We start from the raw sequence: 15304 nt of genomic DNA on the forward strand, positions 1-15304 counted from the left end.
TTTCTGTGTGCAGTGTTAATGTATCTAAGGGCAACCTGATGTTTCCCCACACTGTCTCTATCAGAGAAACCCAGGTAGGAATAAAAGGGAAGGAAGTTTGATTTTGCCTGTAGGTGTAGCTTCTTGTGATACAAGCACTCCTTTAGCTCTTTATAGCAATAACTTATGAGACAAGAAACATTGAGCAGGTCTGTATGGGCTAAGCTCCAATGAGGACTCTTCCCCTTAGGGTGTCCAAACCCTTTCACTGGGTTACAAGTGACAACAACAGCTTATTTGCAGCTATTTTGATGCCACCAAAGTTGTAGTGCACATAAACTTTCAGTCCCACATGTGCCAGGAGATCAGAAGTGTCAGGTTGGTCCCAGCCTTGGTAAGGACTCAGGCAGTGCTGGGGGTACATCTTATTTCTCACAGGACAGCACAGAGCCTCTCCTGTGAGCCTTTACTTAAAGGTTTGCAGCCACTTGCAGTCAGGGCCACACATGTTAGTAAAGATCTGCAGATTTGGGCATGATGGGATGTCCCTTGTCTTTAAGACTTTACAGCCAAAGCAAGATGTCATCCAAACCAAACTGCAGTGCAGCACTAAAGGATGCAGAGAGGATTTAAGAAGGAGGATTGCAAAAGTATTTGTGTGTTCATAGAAATAGAAGCCCAAGAGAGATGTGGTGGTTTTTGTCTTCTTTCTAGGTCAGAAAGGGCCTTTGAATCTTGTTGGGGTTTAAGTATTTGAAGAAATAATGAAAAATGTATTTAAGTGCAGCATGTTCCTGTGTTATGATTGGTTTAACTAGGAAATGACTAAGATCAAGTGTCACTTGTAAGAGTGTCAAGGAAATATCACAGGAGGAGTGGTTGCTCAGTTGCTGATGTGGTGTTTTTGTCTCAGTTTGTGGGCAGCAGCAGTAACCAGCTGGCCGAGAAGGTGCGACTGCGGCTGCAGTATGAAGAGGCGAAGAGAAGGTAATCCTTTGGCCCATTGCCTCTTCATTGTCACACAGCTCATTCTGAGGAGAAGTTTCACTAGAAGAGGTGCCACCAGTCTGAAACCCAGCATTGCTGCTTAGTAAATGTGGTCATTTTGGAGCCAGTGAGACAATAGGCTTTTTGGGCCAGTGTTATCTTTCAAGAAATAAATAACCATCCTAGAAATTACTAAGGCCTGACTAATGCATAAAGAATTCAGTCTGGCCACACCTATGGGGACATAAGTGGTTCTGCTACCTGTTGCCAGTGCTTCCCCATTCCTAATAAGGAGACTGTACTGCAAGGCATCTCCTTACCTTGTTTGAAATGAATGAATGCTTGCGTGCCTAAGTGTGATAAGGAGAAATGTATATTGTGTTAACACCTCACATCAAAATATGGCCAGTGCTGCAATTCCAGAGCTTATCTGTAAGAATGTAAGTTTTCACCTTTGCCCTCTGATCTCAAATGAATGAAGAATAGATTAAAAAATATTCTATCTACTTAACAGGCCAATTTAAGCAAAAGCTTTCCAGGATTTACTTCTTAATAGATAATAGGTAACACAACTGCATAGTTAAATGAAAAACCACCAAGAATTATTGCTTAGACTTTGGCTGGCCTAGTCTTTGTTCAGTGATGTAACCATTGCTGGTGGTGACCTTCTTCGCTTTTAACTGCTCTAGAGGGACTTTGCAACTCCAGAATAACAAAGTTCAGATGTGTGGTACAATCTGTGCTTGGGATATATGCAAAGAGAAGGCTTTTTCTCCAGCCTCTGGTTAGAAGTAACCAGAGCCTTCAGGCTGAGGTTACTCATAATGCTCTGATGTTGGTGTTTTGGAGTGGCCAGTAGGCCATGCTTCTCAGTGGCATAAAATTTGATCTGTGTGTGTGGCAGTTGTCAAAAACTGTGTGCCCAACTGCTTCTGACACAAATTTGTATTTCTTTACTTAGGTGCAGCAATTTTATCAGAACTGTTTATTTTGCCAGTCCAAGATTTGCCAAACCACCTTGACATTCAAATGATTCAGTGACTTTTAAAAGCAACATTAAAATACCATTCCAGATGCAGTGGTTAATTTGGCATGTTAAAATTGCCTTTTACTTTTAAGCTTTGCTGAAGGCTTCAGTTTAATTCACACTGACTTTACACATTCAGATTGAAGAGGAATACTCTTCCTTTATCCTGTACCTTTCCCAAGGAGGGGCAAGTGAATAATGACAAGCTTGCTCTTTTAATATGCTCTTTATAAAGAGAGAGAACTTTATTAAGGCAGCACAGTGGTTCATTTGAAGTGGTGATGAGGGGCATAAAAACACCTTGCAGTTAAAGAATACTTGCTGCTCATACCCCATATTTTTCTTAAGTTATCTATAGGTTTTTCTCAAAGTTGAAAAAACATATTCATGAGAAAAGATGACTCTAAATGGTCATGAATAGTTGATGCTAAAATGGAAAGATCTCCAGCTATAAAAATACCATGGTTTTGGCACAGTATTTAGTGGGAGCTGCAGAAACAAATACCTCAACTGGTTTAAAGCTGGAACAATACTATGGATATAGTGACTCACAAGGAACCTTCTGTTCCTGTGAAAATTCTTCCTTGTGATGTTTGAAGTGTTTCCTGTCCCCACAGCAGCATTAAAATGTTCCAAAAACACAATAGAGGACTAAGTACTTTGCCCACGCACGAACTGTGAAGGAGCCAAGTGATGGAAATACATGTGTTTCATTAGCTCTGTGGTATCTGGAAAGCTAAAACTTAAGGTTTGAAATCAAGATGGTCCCATATTAATTAGTTTAGAACTACTAGATCTGTAAGGGGCTGGTGCTTTAGAAAGGCTCTGGCAGACACTGTTTGCACCATTACTGTGGACCAGACCAAAAGCTCAGCTGTGGGTGAATATCTCACTGAACTTCACCACCAGAACTGCCAGGACCCAGTTCCCTTCCCCACCACTAATTCCTTTCCTGTCCCAGCTCAGGCAGACAGCAGACCCCTAGAGCAGATAATATAAAACCCAAAAAAAGACACAGGGCAGCTACAGTGACAAACCTTTGGCTTAATCATATTCAAAACTGAGAATGGCATCATGTCAAAAAGGTTGTCATTGCTACATCTCAGCAAGGAGATAGCTGCTGCAGCATAAATGTAACCAGAGATGCAATTAAATTATTCTGTACAATTTCAGACACATAGCAGTACCTCAATTTGTGTAGCACTTGCACCCTGCACTCTTCTGATTTCTTCAGCAGTTAAACTTTTAGCTTGGGTTCTGTGTGACTGGTGGTAACTCAGGGATTTTAGAAGTATGTTTTTTTAATCTCCTAAAATGAAATACTTTAATGTCACATTAAGCAACATTACAACAATGGTGGATATTTGACTGGTCAGTTTTTAAACCACACCTCCCACTTAGTTTGTGTTTTTTTTCTCAAGAACAGAAGCTTATCTGGTACAGGATTGTTAATTACTAGTTGTAGAGACACATCTTGTGCTCCTGTGGAGATGCATGTGCTCTGAACAATCTCTAGAGACACTAAAAATGTTATATGCTATGCCTGTGTTGTATAATAATAGAAAGTAGTTACTTTCCCTAATTAACAAAAAAGAGCCTTGTTTTGACAATGAATAAATCATCTCACTGCCTTTTCTAGGTAGAAAGAGAACAATAAAATAAAACTTGAGCTTCCTGTTGTGTATGTTCTGTGTGGTGGCCATTCAGAAAGGTGGTGTGACCTGAGCCAGCATTGCAAGCCCAGCCTGGCTCAGCACTGGTTCAGACTCAGGCAGTGAATGCTGAAGGGCTGGAGTGTTCAGCCAAGTGCAGACCTTCTGCAACGTGTTTCTTTAGTGATGGTGTTGTTTCATTGGAAAAATAAAATAATAAACCTCATTTTAACTGAGAAGGGAGAAAATAATGATCATGTACCAAAGGTAAAACTGGAGGTTAGTTTAACAAAGCTTTTAGACTCGGAAATGCATAGAGAACAAATTCCAGTGGAAAAGCCATATGCATGCAAATGTATGCCAAAAGTGATCAGATTTATGCCAGCCAATCCTCTTAGACTCATATCCCTTCAAAATGCACTGAGGAATTCTTGGATTATGAATTAATGCCACTTAATTCTTTGTTGGAGCACAGTATTGCACTTAATCAGGCACTCAAAAACAAAACAGCTCTTAAGACGACCTAAAAATAGTTGAGCTGAATATCTATCAGTTGTGGAACTTTTATTAGAGTAAGCAACCTGCTGTGGGAAATGGGTTTACAGAAAGTGATGCTTCTCTTCAGAAGGGTGATCTCATGTCTGTCTCCTGTGGTGGTGGAGGCAGGTCAGTGTCTGTGAGTCTAATCCTTCACAGGCTCTCTTGGACTCAGGTTCCTCTTGGCCTCTGGAGCTTGGAAGACAAAGCTTTATTCTTCAAGGCTATTCAGGAGCCTTGTAGCTGCTGCTGCCTAGATCTGCATCTTATTGCTTACTCCACACACTTTGATTTTGCTGGTTGGCACTGAATTTGCTCTGAGCCTGCCTGTGTGCTGCTTGGCTGCAGGGAACACACACCAACCTTGGCAATTCTGCAGCATAAACCAAATTCTACAGAGGTGAATCCACATCAGTACCTGCAACTATTTGCTGTGCCTGATTTAAGTGCAGTAAGTCTGTCACCAGATCACGAAGCCCTTTTCAAAGAGAGAAGCATATTGGACATTCATTTTACATGTCACTTCCATTTCTTATGTATTTGCTAAACCCAAGTGAGGGATTAACCTGACTTCCTTACATGAAGAGGCACATATGCCTTGCCTCTCTGATGTTCAGTCAGGTGAATTTTTTTTTGCAAATATCTTGCAAAATACTTTTCTCTCCTTGTTTGCCTTCTAAGTTTTGCAGATTTTTTTTCATCCCAGCCCATTCTGTCCTTCCCGTTCTCTGCTTCCCACTTGATTTTTTGGATTGTGTGAGTTCAGAATCACAGATCCTTGGTAATTCTAATTCAGATTTATCTGTACTATTGTTTCTCATCAAACTACCATGATCAGCCTGTCAGGTCTTGAAGAGTTGCAGGTTAGTGAATACAAAGGAGAGAGCTTCCTTTGGGAAGACTGGCATTACTGCCCTTGGTTCTGGATCCTGGCCTGCTGCTGGTTTTCTGTTTCTCTCTGTGTGTTTGCATTGCAAAGCTGATCATTTGTGGACCTAACTGAGCAGGTCAGATATTTGGGAAATTGGGAACAGGCGGATATTTGGAGTGAGCAGCTTCCTTACCTGCCACAAGCTATGCTCTCCTCCTCTGTCAGTCAAAGCTCTTGCTAAATTCTGCATCTGTATTGCTGCTGCTTTTAGTCATTATCTTCCTCCCTGAACTGATGTGGTGTGGTGCTGAAGGACTGGTGATACAGGCTTTCACCTGAAATCTGGAATGATACCTCTAATGAAAATAGGCTTTGATTCTGATGCAGATAAGCAGCTCTGGATTTTGGTAGGATCACATTGCCTCTCCAACTCCTCACATCCCCAAGTGCAGATTGCACCAGAAGTAGCTCCCTAAAGTGTCCAGAGTGCTTACTGTTGAATCACAGGTGGATTCTTGCAGTAGCAGCATGGAGATATGATTCACTTCCTCATTGTAAAGACAAAATGTTTCTAAGCTTTCGACTAACCACTGAACTTTATCTGAATCAAACATGGGGAGAACACAGTTATTTCCATAAAAGTGATTAAAGAGTAGGTAATTATCACATCATACGCTCCACACAAACTACTCTGAGGTCACAGCTGTAATGCATATGAAACACCTACAGTATATCTGATCACCTTTTCTAACATCCAGAATTTTTGTTGTATTATTTCCTGACTGGTGGACACTGCATATTAGCCAGAAAGTTCATTTTCTATTGTGAACAAATGTGAGTTAAAATCCCATTCTGCATGTCCACATCCCAGCACTTGGCACCATTCTGGTCAGGGGGACATGAGGGTGTTTGTCCTGGACTGAGAGCCTTCCTCAGGGCTCTGGAAGATGTGGTTGGTCATGGTGCACCTCTGTGTGTCTGGAGCAGGAGGTCAGGCACTCCTCAGGGAATAACTGCATTTTTTTTCCCCCTGCAGAATAGCAAACCTGAAAATCCAGCTGGCTAAGCTTGACAGCGAGGCCTGGCCTGGCGTGCTGGACTCTGAGCGGGACCGTCTGATCCTGATTAATGAGAAGGAGGAGCTCTTGAAAGAAATGAGATTTATCAGCCCCAGAAAATGGACTCGAGGAGAGGTGGAGAGACTGGAGACAGAGAGGAGGCGCCTGGAGGAAGACCTTCAGGCTGCTAGAGACACTCAGAGCAAAGCTCTCACTGAGAGGTGGGTTAGTGGGCACAGGGCAGGGCCTTTTTGGACAAGAGGTGACTGGGAGCAAATGCCAGCATCCCCTGGCTGAGAGCCCACAGCAGTGCCCTCACATTCCCAGGACACTCCACTCAGAGAGCTTCTCAACTCATCTCCCAAACAACCCATCTGCAAGGCTTCCTGTGCCAATGGGGAAAGGTTGCTGTTCCTACAATGGATCCTTTATGGGAATGTAAAGAGTGCTCAAAATAGCCCAGTGTAGTGTTGGTGTAGTGTAACATTTCTGTATGCAGCCAGCACCTCACAGCAGCTTCCACATTTGCTGTGCAGTCTGGGCCTTGGTAAATGTCAGCAGATGGAATTTTAAATTCCTAAATTTGCTGTTTGTTCTGAGCATCCTTGTATGTGATTCCTGTAGGATCTGGTATTTGACAGGGCTGTGGGGCTTGCAGGGAATATCCTGTGAATCTAAACTAGCTGAAAAAAATGCCAACTTTCTTCCCTAATTTTACCTGTGTTGCAGGGGGAGATCTCAGGGGAATGTACAGTGAGGATGAATACTGCATGAGGCATTGCCTACAGGTGTTTCACAGTCTGGATGCATTAATGAGGGTGGCTCAGCAGTGTTTCTGGCAGCTGCAGTCTCTTGAACATATATGGAATAGGCACATTACATTCACTCTCTCCTTGGCTCCATACTTTCATTTCTTCTAGGTGGTCATTGTCCAGCTGACACCAATTTTCTGCATAGGCTTTTCATGGTTTTATCATGCTGGAAAAAATGTAAATGTCTTGACCATGAGACTTTTACCTGCCTGAAGTATCTGTGGTTTGACAAATGGTTCTGGTCTTGCCCTAAGGTATACCCCTTCATTTGGGATTTTTGGGAATATGATCACATTCTAGAGTGCCAAAGACACAACACATGCATGGGGAAGGATTTTGTGTCCAGAGGCCTGTTCAGTTAGGGTGTGAGCACCCACGTGCACATGTGTTTGTCTCAAACCAGTTCAGGTGGGCAATAAAGCTGAGATGCTGCTAAAGCCAATAATGTAAAGCTGTAATGAGATGGTTAATAACTATATCAGGTAACCCTTGATGGTCCATAGACTTTAGTGGAAGGAAATGAAGACACTTGTACTTTATTAACACAGGAACTATAGGAATGCAATCGTGTATAGTGAGTAAAATCTGCCCAGCTCTTTTGAGGCCTATCCTAGAAACATTAACTTCCGTGGTACCAGCTGTAATTATTTTGTGTTGTTGTGAATGTTTTCAGGACTGAGTTCTGCATTTTCTAAAGTTGGTAAATACTTACACATCCTGACCAAATTCTTTCCTGGGTATTCCTATCAACTTTTGTAGGATTTCACAGCAAAAAAAAGTAGATTTTTCCTTTACTCCTTATTTAAAATATTAAATGCTGCTTTAGCTTGTCTTTTTCTTTGATCTTCTCTTAGATTGAAGTTGAACAGCAAAAGAAATCAGCTTGTCCGAGAGCTGGAGGAAACCACGCGCTTGGTGGCCATGCTGCACACCCAGCTCAAGAGGTAGGTGACCCTTTCCAGCAGCTGGGGTTGCTTTTGCTGCACATGGTGCCACTGCCTTTCTCTGCTCACAATCCCAGCTCCCAGCTGAGGGCTGAAAGGCCTTTCAGGAGTGGCCTCAGGCCCCTGTTTAGTCAGGGGAAGGAGAAGCCTTGGGATCATAGGTCAGTTTAGATGGGCACTTTTCAACCTCCTGGTGGTGCCTCTGTCTCACAGCAGGAGTTTGCACAGTCCCTTCTATTTCAGTAATATTCAGATGACCAGGGAGAGCTGAGATTTATTCACTAGAGTTTGAATTACTGAAGTATTACATGAATAAAGTATGCTAAAGACAGCTTGACAGCAAGTGGAGTGAATCTCACTAATGCAACTACAAATTAATGGATGAATGATCATATTTCTCTAATTCCAAGTGTGCTGTGGCTTGTAATGTGGCCAATATATAGAGATATCCCTGATTCTCTTGTGGTTCATATGGTGTAAGGAATGGCTTCTAGTTCAGGCTGTAGTTTTGGAAGAACACAGGACTGCTATTTCCAGACTAATGCATGACTGCAGGCACTAAGGCCAAATCATTTTGCTAAAGTATATTGTTATCATTCTGATAGCCAAGAAGGTTTGGTGGGATTTTTGTTTGGTTGAGGTTTTTTTTCCTACCAGTGTGTACTGAATTTACTCTGTTTGTAGCTTCTGCTCCACTTGGATTCTGTTTCATTTTGTGAAGATGACACCGAAAAGACTGGAAAGAAATCATAGTGCAAGACTGACATGTAAATAAGCCAGCATGGAGAATAGCTATCTGTGAGGCTTTTATGCAGTGGAAATGCATCACATTTTCATTTCACCTAGCTGATTAGGGATCTTTTGAGGTGACCAAGAAGCATGTGAAACTAATTTCTTCCTAACCGTGTGCCCAGTGTTCTTGGCATGCTCCTTCATAAGAATAAGTGTTTGTTATTAACCCCATAATGCAAAATGTCTGGCATTCAAGGGCATATACAAAAGGAAATTGAGCCCAGTTTTTTGACAGGGAAAAGATTAATTTCAAATCCCTCCCTTTTCATAGTAAAGTACACTGAAAAGCTGTAAATTCATTAGGCTTCAACAGATGTGTATATACTGCCAATATGCAAAAACATCTATCAGAAGCTTTTTTTGAGCAAATGTGCTGCAGAGCACATCTGTCAGAAGACATTTTCTGCCAAAATTATACTAAATACAACATACTTGCCTTTTTCTCATAAGGTCATGGACATAATTATACAAATGTAGCTTCCAGCTTTTACCCTATAAATAATAAATAAGGGATTATTATAGGCTTATTAATATCTCACTGTTTTTCAGTGGGGCAAACATAAGGCACTTTTACATATTCAGAATTTTTTCAATAGCTAATCCGCATCTGAAGTGAGGGTCAATAATAACCAAGGTCTTCAATATGCAGAGCAGGAGTCTTGGCTTAAATGGAATTTCTAGAGATGGTACATGTTGTAGTCACTACTGGAATACTTGCTGGGTCTCCTGAGCAGAAAACTTTGCTGTGGTGTCTGGACTTTCTCATCTGGACAGACTTCTATACAGCACCTGCTTAAAATTAATTTTGTTGTCAGTTATGTTCTGAACCTAGAACTCTAGGGATAAATAAGGCGTGTGAATTGATTTCACAGCCCAGCCCCAGCTTTTTCCCTTGCTCTCTTGGCCCTGGATTCCATGTAGCAGTCTTTCACATGGATAAATCCTGCCAGCTTCCTGGGAACTGCTGGCTGCTGTGATCTCTGAGGGCCAGTTCCAGGCAGCTGTGATAGTGCCTTTTGGCTGCAGCTCCAAGATTGAGGCAAATGGAAGGAAATTTCCAGATGGTCAGACAAGTTCATTGCAATAACTTCATCTTCTTGCATGGGCCTTGCTGGTTTTTGCAGTCTGCTTTGGAGATTAACAGGAGCCATAGATACCTTCCAGAGAGATGTGGGAGGAGGGGGGTGGCACTAATTTTAATTGGTTTGAAACTGTTCATTAGAGTTGTTTTGGCTAAACAAGGACTCTCAGGAGTCTGAGATGGTGAGTAGAAAAATGTGTATGATGGATACTGTTTCACTGAGCAGTGCCCCAGTGTTCCTGCTGTGCAGACTGTGGTTCTGGGTTGCTCTGGGGACTAATGCGTGTGGCCTGAGCTAACAAAGCAGCACCTGTGGGCTGAGAGATGTGGTGACATTGCAGTGCTTTCATGAGAAATCAGAAGATACAGTGTCATGGTTTTCTGACTTGTTTCCTTCAGTCTCTCCACCAGCATGCTTTCCCTCTCCTCGAGCAGCAGCCCTGGTTCTCTTGCATCTAGCAGAGGATCTCTTGCCACCTCCAGCCAGGATTCGTCCACCTCAGCCAGTTTCACTGATCTCTACTACGAGCACCTGGAGCAGCTGGAGCAGTTGGACTCAGAATATCAAAACAAGCTTGACTTGCTCTTAGAAGGAGCCACTGGGTTTAGGCCATCAGGCTGTATCACCACTATTCATGAGAATGAAGTAGCAAAAACTCAAAAAGCAGATAGCACGAGTCGCATGCAGGCTCTGAGGTCCTTGTCTGGTACTCCCAAATCCATGACATCACTGTCCCCAAGGTCATCTCTCTCTTCTCCATCCCCACCTTGCTCTCCACTGGTGATAGACCCACTCCTAACTGGTGATGCCTTTTCAAGCCATATGGATTTTGATGATGCAGAGATAAGTGCAAATCTGTCAGAACTCACCCTAAACACTGGGAGTGGCAACTGTAGACTGGAAGAGCCTCGAGCAGGAGATAAACATCTAGGTCAAGGTATGGTAAGAGAAGATTTGCATGCACTGCATGCATTTATATTTAATGTAGTTCATAAAGCATTGAGAAGCAAGTGTTTCAGAAGCTGTCTGTCATCTTGTTATCTTTATGCTGAAAAATGTTTTCAGCTCTGTGTTCTGTCTTGTTTGGGAGGGAGGGTTGGTATTTTAATTTGTACACAAAAATACTGATCTAATGAGTCTTGCAGGAGACTGATTTAGGTGTGTTTTTATTGTACACAGATGCATGTATACACAAATCACAGGGATTTCATGTGCAAATATAGATGGTCATGGTGGGATTCCTGGTTTGATTTGGCACTGAACTATTCAGAATGTCCTGTATTGTTTTGGGTCTTGGAGACGCATGGTGCCATATTGATGCAAAGTTTTTGACCAAGCTTTTGAGGAGGGCTGGAAAAGGCATTTAGCTTAATAATTAACAAATTATAATAGTAATAATAATAATAATAATCCTTCTCCACCACCTTGGTATGCATAAAATGCTGCTCTGGTTCCCAGTAAATCAGTGGCAATGAATTTATTAATTTCAGCTGAGCAGACATACCAAGACTGTGCTTGAATTCTGCTGTTTTGGTCTCTTAGCAACAAAAACGTGTTTAGATTGTAAGCATGATAAAATAAGACATTTAGAGATAGTGGATGTTCTCATATATGCATATGGCTTGTTGGTGGGTAGGAAGGGTTCATCCTTTTTTGGAATGGATGGGCTGAAGAAGTTGGCACAGCCAGGGCACAGTGCTAGGGCCTGTCTGAAGCCCTTGTGACTGTAGTTGGGTTAAATCCAACAAGGATTGAGTGAAAGGACTGGATTTGTAGCTGCAGTGAGGAAGAGCTTTAAAGGCAATATAAACTTGCAAGCTACAGTCCTGTGAACCAGCAGTACAGTTTGTTTCTGCTTTTTGTGGGATTATTGAACAGCCTGTGTGAATAAAGGGAGCTAGTACCATGTTATCACCACCTTCTGCATTAAGAAGGTTGACACTATTTAAAACACAATAGAAAACACAAGTGCAAATCTTCCCTTTGAGCTGCCATTTTCCTACAAGCAAGAGGTATTATGCATTTGAGTAGGAAACACTAATTATTCTTATTAGAACTGGATGCTGATTAGTTTTAACCTTTTTAGCTCTTCAAGATTTGCCAAGGCTGTTAAAGTGAAAGCTCAGGTGTTAAGCAGATTAAGTGATTACTGCTGTTAGCCAGTCAGCAGACAAAATAATCACCATAAGTAGTTTATTTCAGGGCAATAACGAGATGAGATTCTGCTCCTGAGGCATTTTGGGGGGTGGGGGCTCAGTGTAACCCAAAATGCAGGGGCTGGCTCTGGGGTGGTCAGCCCTGGGCAAAGCACGCTCACGTGTCCTGGAGGCAGAGCTGAGCACTGTATCTGAGGGCTCTGCTGCTGCCTTCTGCTAGGGCAGAACCTCCTCTAGCTTTGAAACTGAAATAAGGTTGCCTTTCTCACCTGAAGAACACCTGAGCGATTATGGGGAAATTAATAGCAAAACCTGGGATCTGGCAGAGTCCAGAATTCTGTGATTAAATGGTCTGGATGTGAGGACAGTGCATGGCCTGGCTCTTCAAGGCCCATTGCAGGAAGAGAAGAGCAAACTTTAAATTCTTGATGTGAGTGAAAAAAACCATGAAACACCACAGGTAGTGTTATCCACCTGCTTGGGAAAATGGAGGAGAGTTGAGTCAGTTCTGAACTCTTCCATAAACTTTCTTATTAGTGTGATATCTCTTCAGAGACTTGAGGCTAAAAGCTGAAAGTCCAAATCTTTTGTTAATTAGCTGCATGAAAAGACTGAGCTTTCCAAGTCTTTTGCAAAACCAGTAAGGAAAGGGGTGACTGGAATTGTTGTCAGGGAAGCATTCCTCTTTATTCAGCTTTACACTGTAGCACCCTGCTGCACAGAGCTCACTTCACTGTTGTGCACTTTGTGTATTCACCCCCTTGGCCCTGAGGGGCTGGGGGAGGTGGTCGAGAATGAGGCTTTCTGTGTTGGAATGGCTCCATGGCACTGGGAACTGAGGGAGAAAGAGAGCTTTGGTGTGTGGAGGCCAACCTGCAGTGCCTTTCCCAGGGAGCCAGTCCCATGGAAAGGGACTCCCAGAGCAGCATTTGGGGTGTAAAACTCCAAGAATCAGATTTAGGAAGCCAGCCAGTGGAGATAAAGTTACTTTCCTATTAAAACCATGGACTAGGAGGTGTGAAGGAGAATTGAGGAAAGAAGTTTTGAGCCTGCCCATATACCTCTAGCACAGCCTGTGATCCACAGCACTGCAGGAGCCTGGTCCTGGCAGGTGGCAGGATGGAGGATGGATTAAACTGGGAATGCCAGTGTTAAATGGATCCCTTGGTTTCAGTTAATGACTGATACATTGTGTTACAGGTGCTAACTTCTATTCATGTGGATTGGCCTATGGGGAAAAGCTCTGGACATTCCATTTCTGTCCAGTGGCTCCATGGGAGTACCAAGATGAGAAGTGCCGTTTTTTGGTGTCAAAAAATCCATGGATAAATGGGCCCAAAATGGCACAGGTGTCTCAAAGGATTGGGGTTACCTGTAGCACCCTCTACTGTTGGCTTACAAGTCCTTATGTCCTTACAAGTCCTTATGGTATTCCATAAGCCTTGCACACTTTTCCACCCGTTTATTCAAAGCTGGGTTAATTCCTTAAGTGGCTTTGTGAGACCGAGAAGAAAACAACACAAAAAAAAATCTGAAAAAAACCAAACTCAAACCCCAGAAAACCAACCAGAACCCAAACTTGCTTTGTAATAAAGAAGACATGCATTGGAACTATATATTGGCCTGGGGGCATGTGCTTATCTAAGTCTATGGGAAAGAAGGATCACTTCTGAAAAACAAAAGCCCGTTGGAGAGGAGTGTGCTGCTCTGCTGCTCTGGGGCTCCAGCTGCTCCCAGGGTGCCACATGGCACCTCCTCACTCTTGGAGCAGGTCTCCCACATCCCTGAGAATGAGAGCCAAGAGCTGGGTAGAGCCCAGCACTCGTTAGCCACATTGGCAGATGGAGCTCTCCAGACTCTTGGCTGCAGCTCCTCTCCACTGAAATGTTGAAAGATGCAGAATTTGCAGGTTTCCAGGGAGAATCTTTCTGTGTTTTAAAGCACAAGAAATCTATGTGAGATAACACCTCTGTGCAAAACTTGCTTCACCTTCTTTGGTTTCTCTTCCCTATCTCCTTTTCCCTGTATTCCTGCATATGACTGCTCTTTTGAATCCTATAAATCTCTTTCCGTGTTCATCTTTTGGTCTTTCTGGACCTGTCTTTTGGCCTGTGTACACAAACATTTGGGTTTGGGTGGTGTTTTTTTGCTGTTCCCCTCTTGGTATGAGCTCTCCAGGTGGGATATGCAGCTCCACATGATGCATACCTGGCCAGAGCCTGCTCAGCAGTGCTTGCCCAGCTCTTGCTCTCTGGAATCATTGCTGCCTGCCTAAGGGTGCCTTGCAGTAGGAGCTGGTTTATTGGTCTATATTTATAAGTTCACTAGAATTTAGAAGTCCTGCTGTTTCTGACTGCTGCTCATCAGGTCATGGGTACCTCCCTGCCTTTCCAGGGCTTTGGAAGCCTCTCCTGGCATCTCCTGCAAGGACCCATGCCCAGAGAGGTGCCAGGGCAAGCAGCTGTAACACACCTGTGTGTAATCTCAGCCCTCACACTGCTGCAGGGCCCAGGGAACAAATGGACACTCACTGTGCAATGAATCCCTCCCTCACCTCCACCACACAGTCTATTCCTCCTGTTTTCCTGGGACTTTTTGTTCTTCAGGGCAGTTTGGCACATTCCCTCACTTCAAGGCCACCTTTGAGCTCAGCCTGCCCTACCTGTGTCCCCTGAGTCTTCAGAAATGTGCTGTTGCTTAACAATACCTGGCAGGGGAAAAAAATGCAATTCAAGGGGAGGATAAGAAGAAAAGCTGCTGCTTATCCAGACAGTTCATTTTCATTAACACCTGCTTTTGGTTTTCCTCTGTGCTTTCCTAGGTATAAACACAGCTGGAGGGACACCTCTGAAGGTGGCAGGTGTGTCAGCTGCAGTGTCTGATGAATCTGTTGCTGGAGACAGCGGGGTGTACGAGGCATCTGTACAAAGGTAGACATCAGATCTCTCTCCAGGACAAGCCAATGACTCAGCTTTGCCAAAAGTCAGCTGCAGTACTGCTGGTTATGACCTTTGTAATTTGATGGCTAAAGTTCTCAATCTCAGGTTTCTTAAGACTTCTGAAAAAACTATGAACAGGTTGAATTGGATTATGAAAATGACCATAACAGAAGCAGCTGAAAGGAAGCTCACAGAGAGCTGTTTGAACAGCCAGCCTGTTTGTGGAGGTGCTGGTCAGCTGTGGGTGCTGCCTTGGCAGGGGGAAGTGGAGCCATCTGGTAGGGGGAAAGCTCCCCTCCTCTCAGTCAGTGACAGCCCTCAGCCAACTCTGGAATGTTTAAGGAAGCACCTTGAAGTGCCTGATGGATGTGATGGAGTTCCCAAGTGCATGGAGCAAGAGCAGGATGTGATGCCCACAAGACTTCTCCCACTGAGGGCACACCAGGGAGTCACTGCTCTTGCTGGATT

At 43.4% G+C, this 15304-nt stretch overlaps 1 protein-coding gene across 1 annotated transcript in view; it reads left to right on the plus strand.

The window, feature by feature from the left end:
* The window catches only part of WWC1 (WW and C2 domain containing 1), a 66722-nt gene that overhangs the window by 39871 nt on the left and 11547 nt on the right, over positions 1–15304 (plus strand). The window contains exons 8-12 of the mRNA XM_066560031.1: positions 893–966; positions 6090–6332; positions 7778–7867; positions 10140–10678; positions 14719–14827. Of these exons, the coding sequence (XP_066416128.1) occupies positions 893–966; positions 6090–6332; positions 7778–7867; positions 10140–10678; positions 14719–14827 (1055 nt within the window). The remainder of the gene's footprint in view (positions 1–892; positions 967–6089; positions 6333–7777; positions 7868–10139; positions 10679–14718; positions 14828–15304) is intronic.

Source organism: Molothrus aeneus, chromosome 15 (assembly GCF_037042795.1).
Source record: "Molothrus aeneus isolate 106 chromosome 15, BPBGC_Maene_1.0, whole genome shotgun sequence".
In the NCBI taxonomy this organism is placed as follows: Eukaryota; Metazoa; Chordata; class Aves; order Passeriformes; family Icteridae; genus Molothrus; species Molothrus aeneus.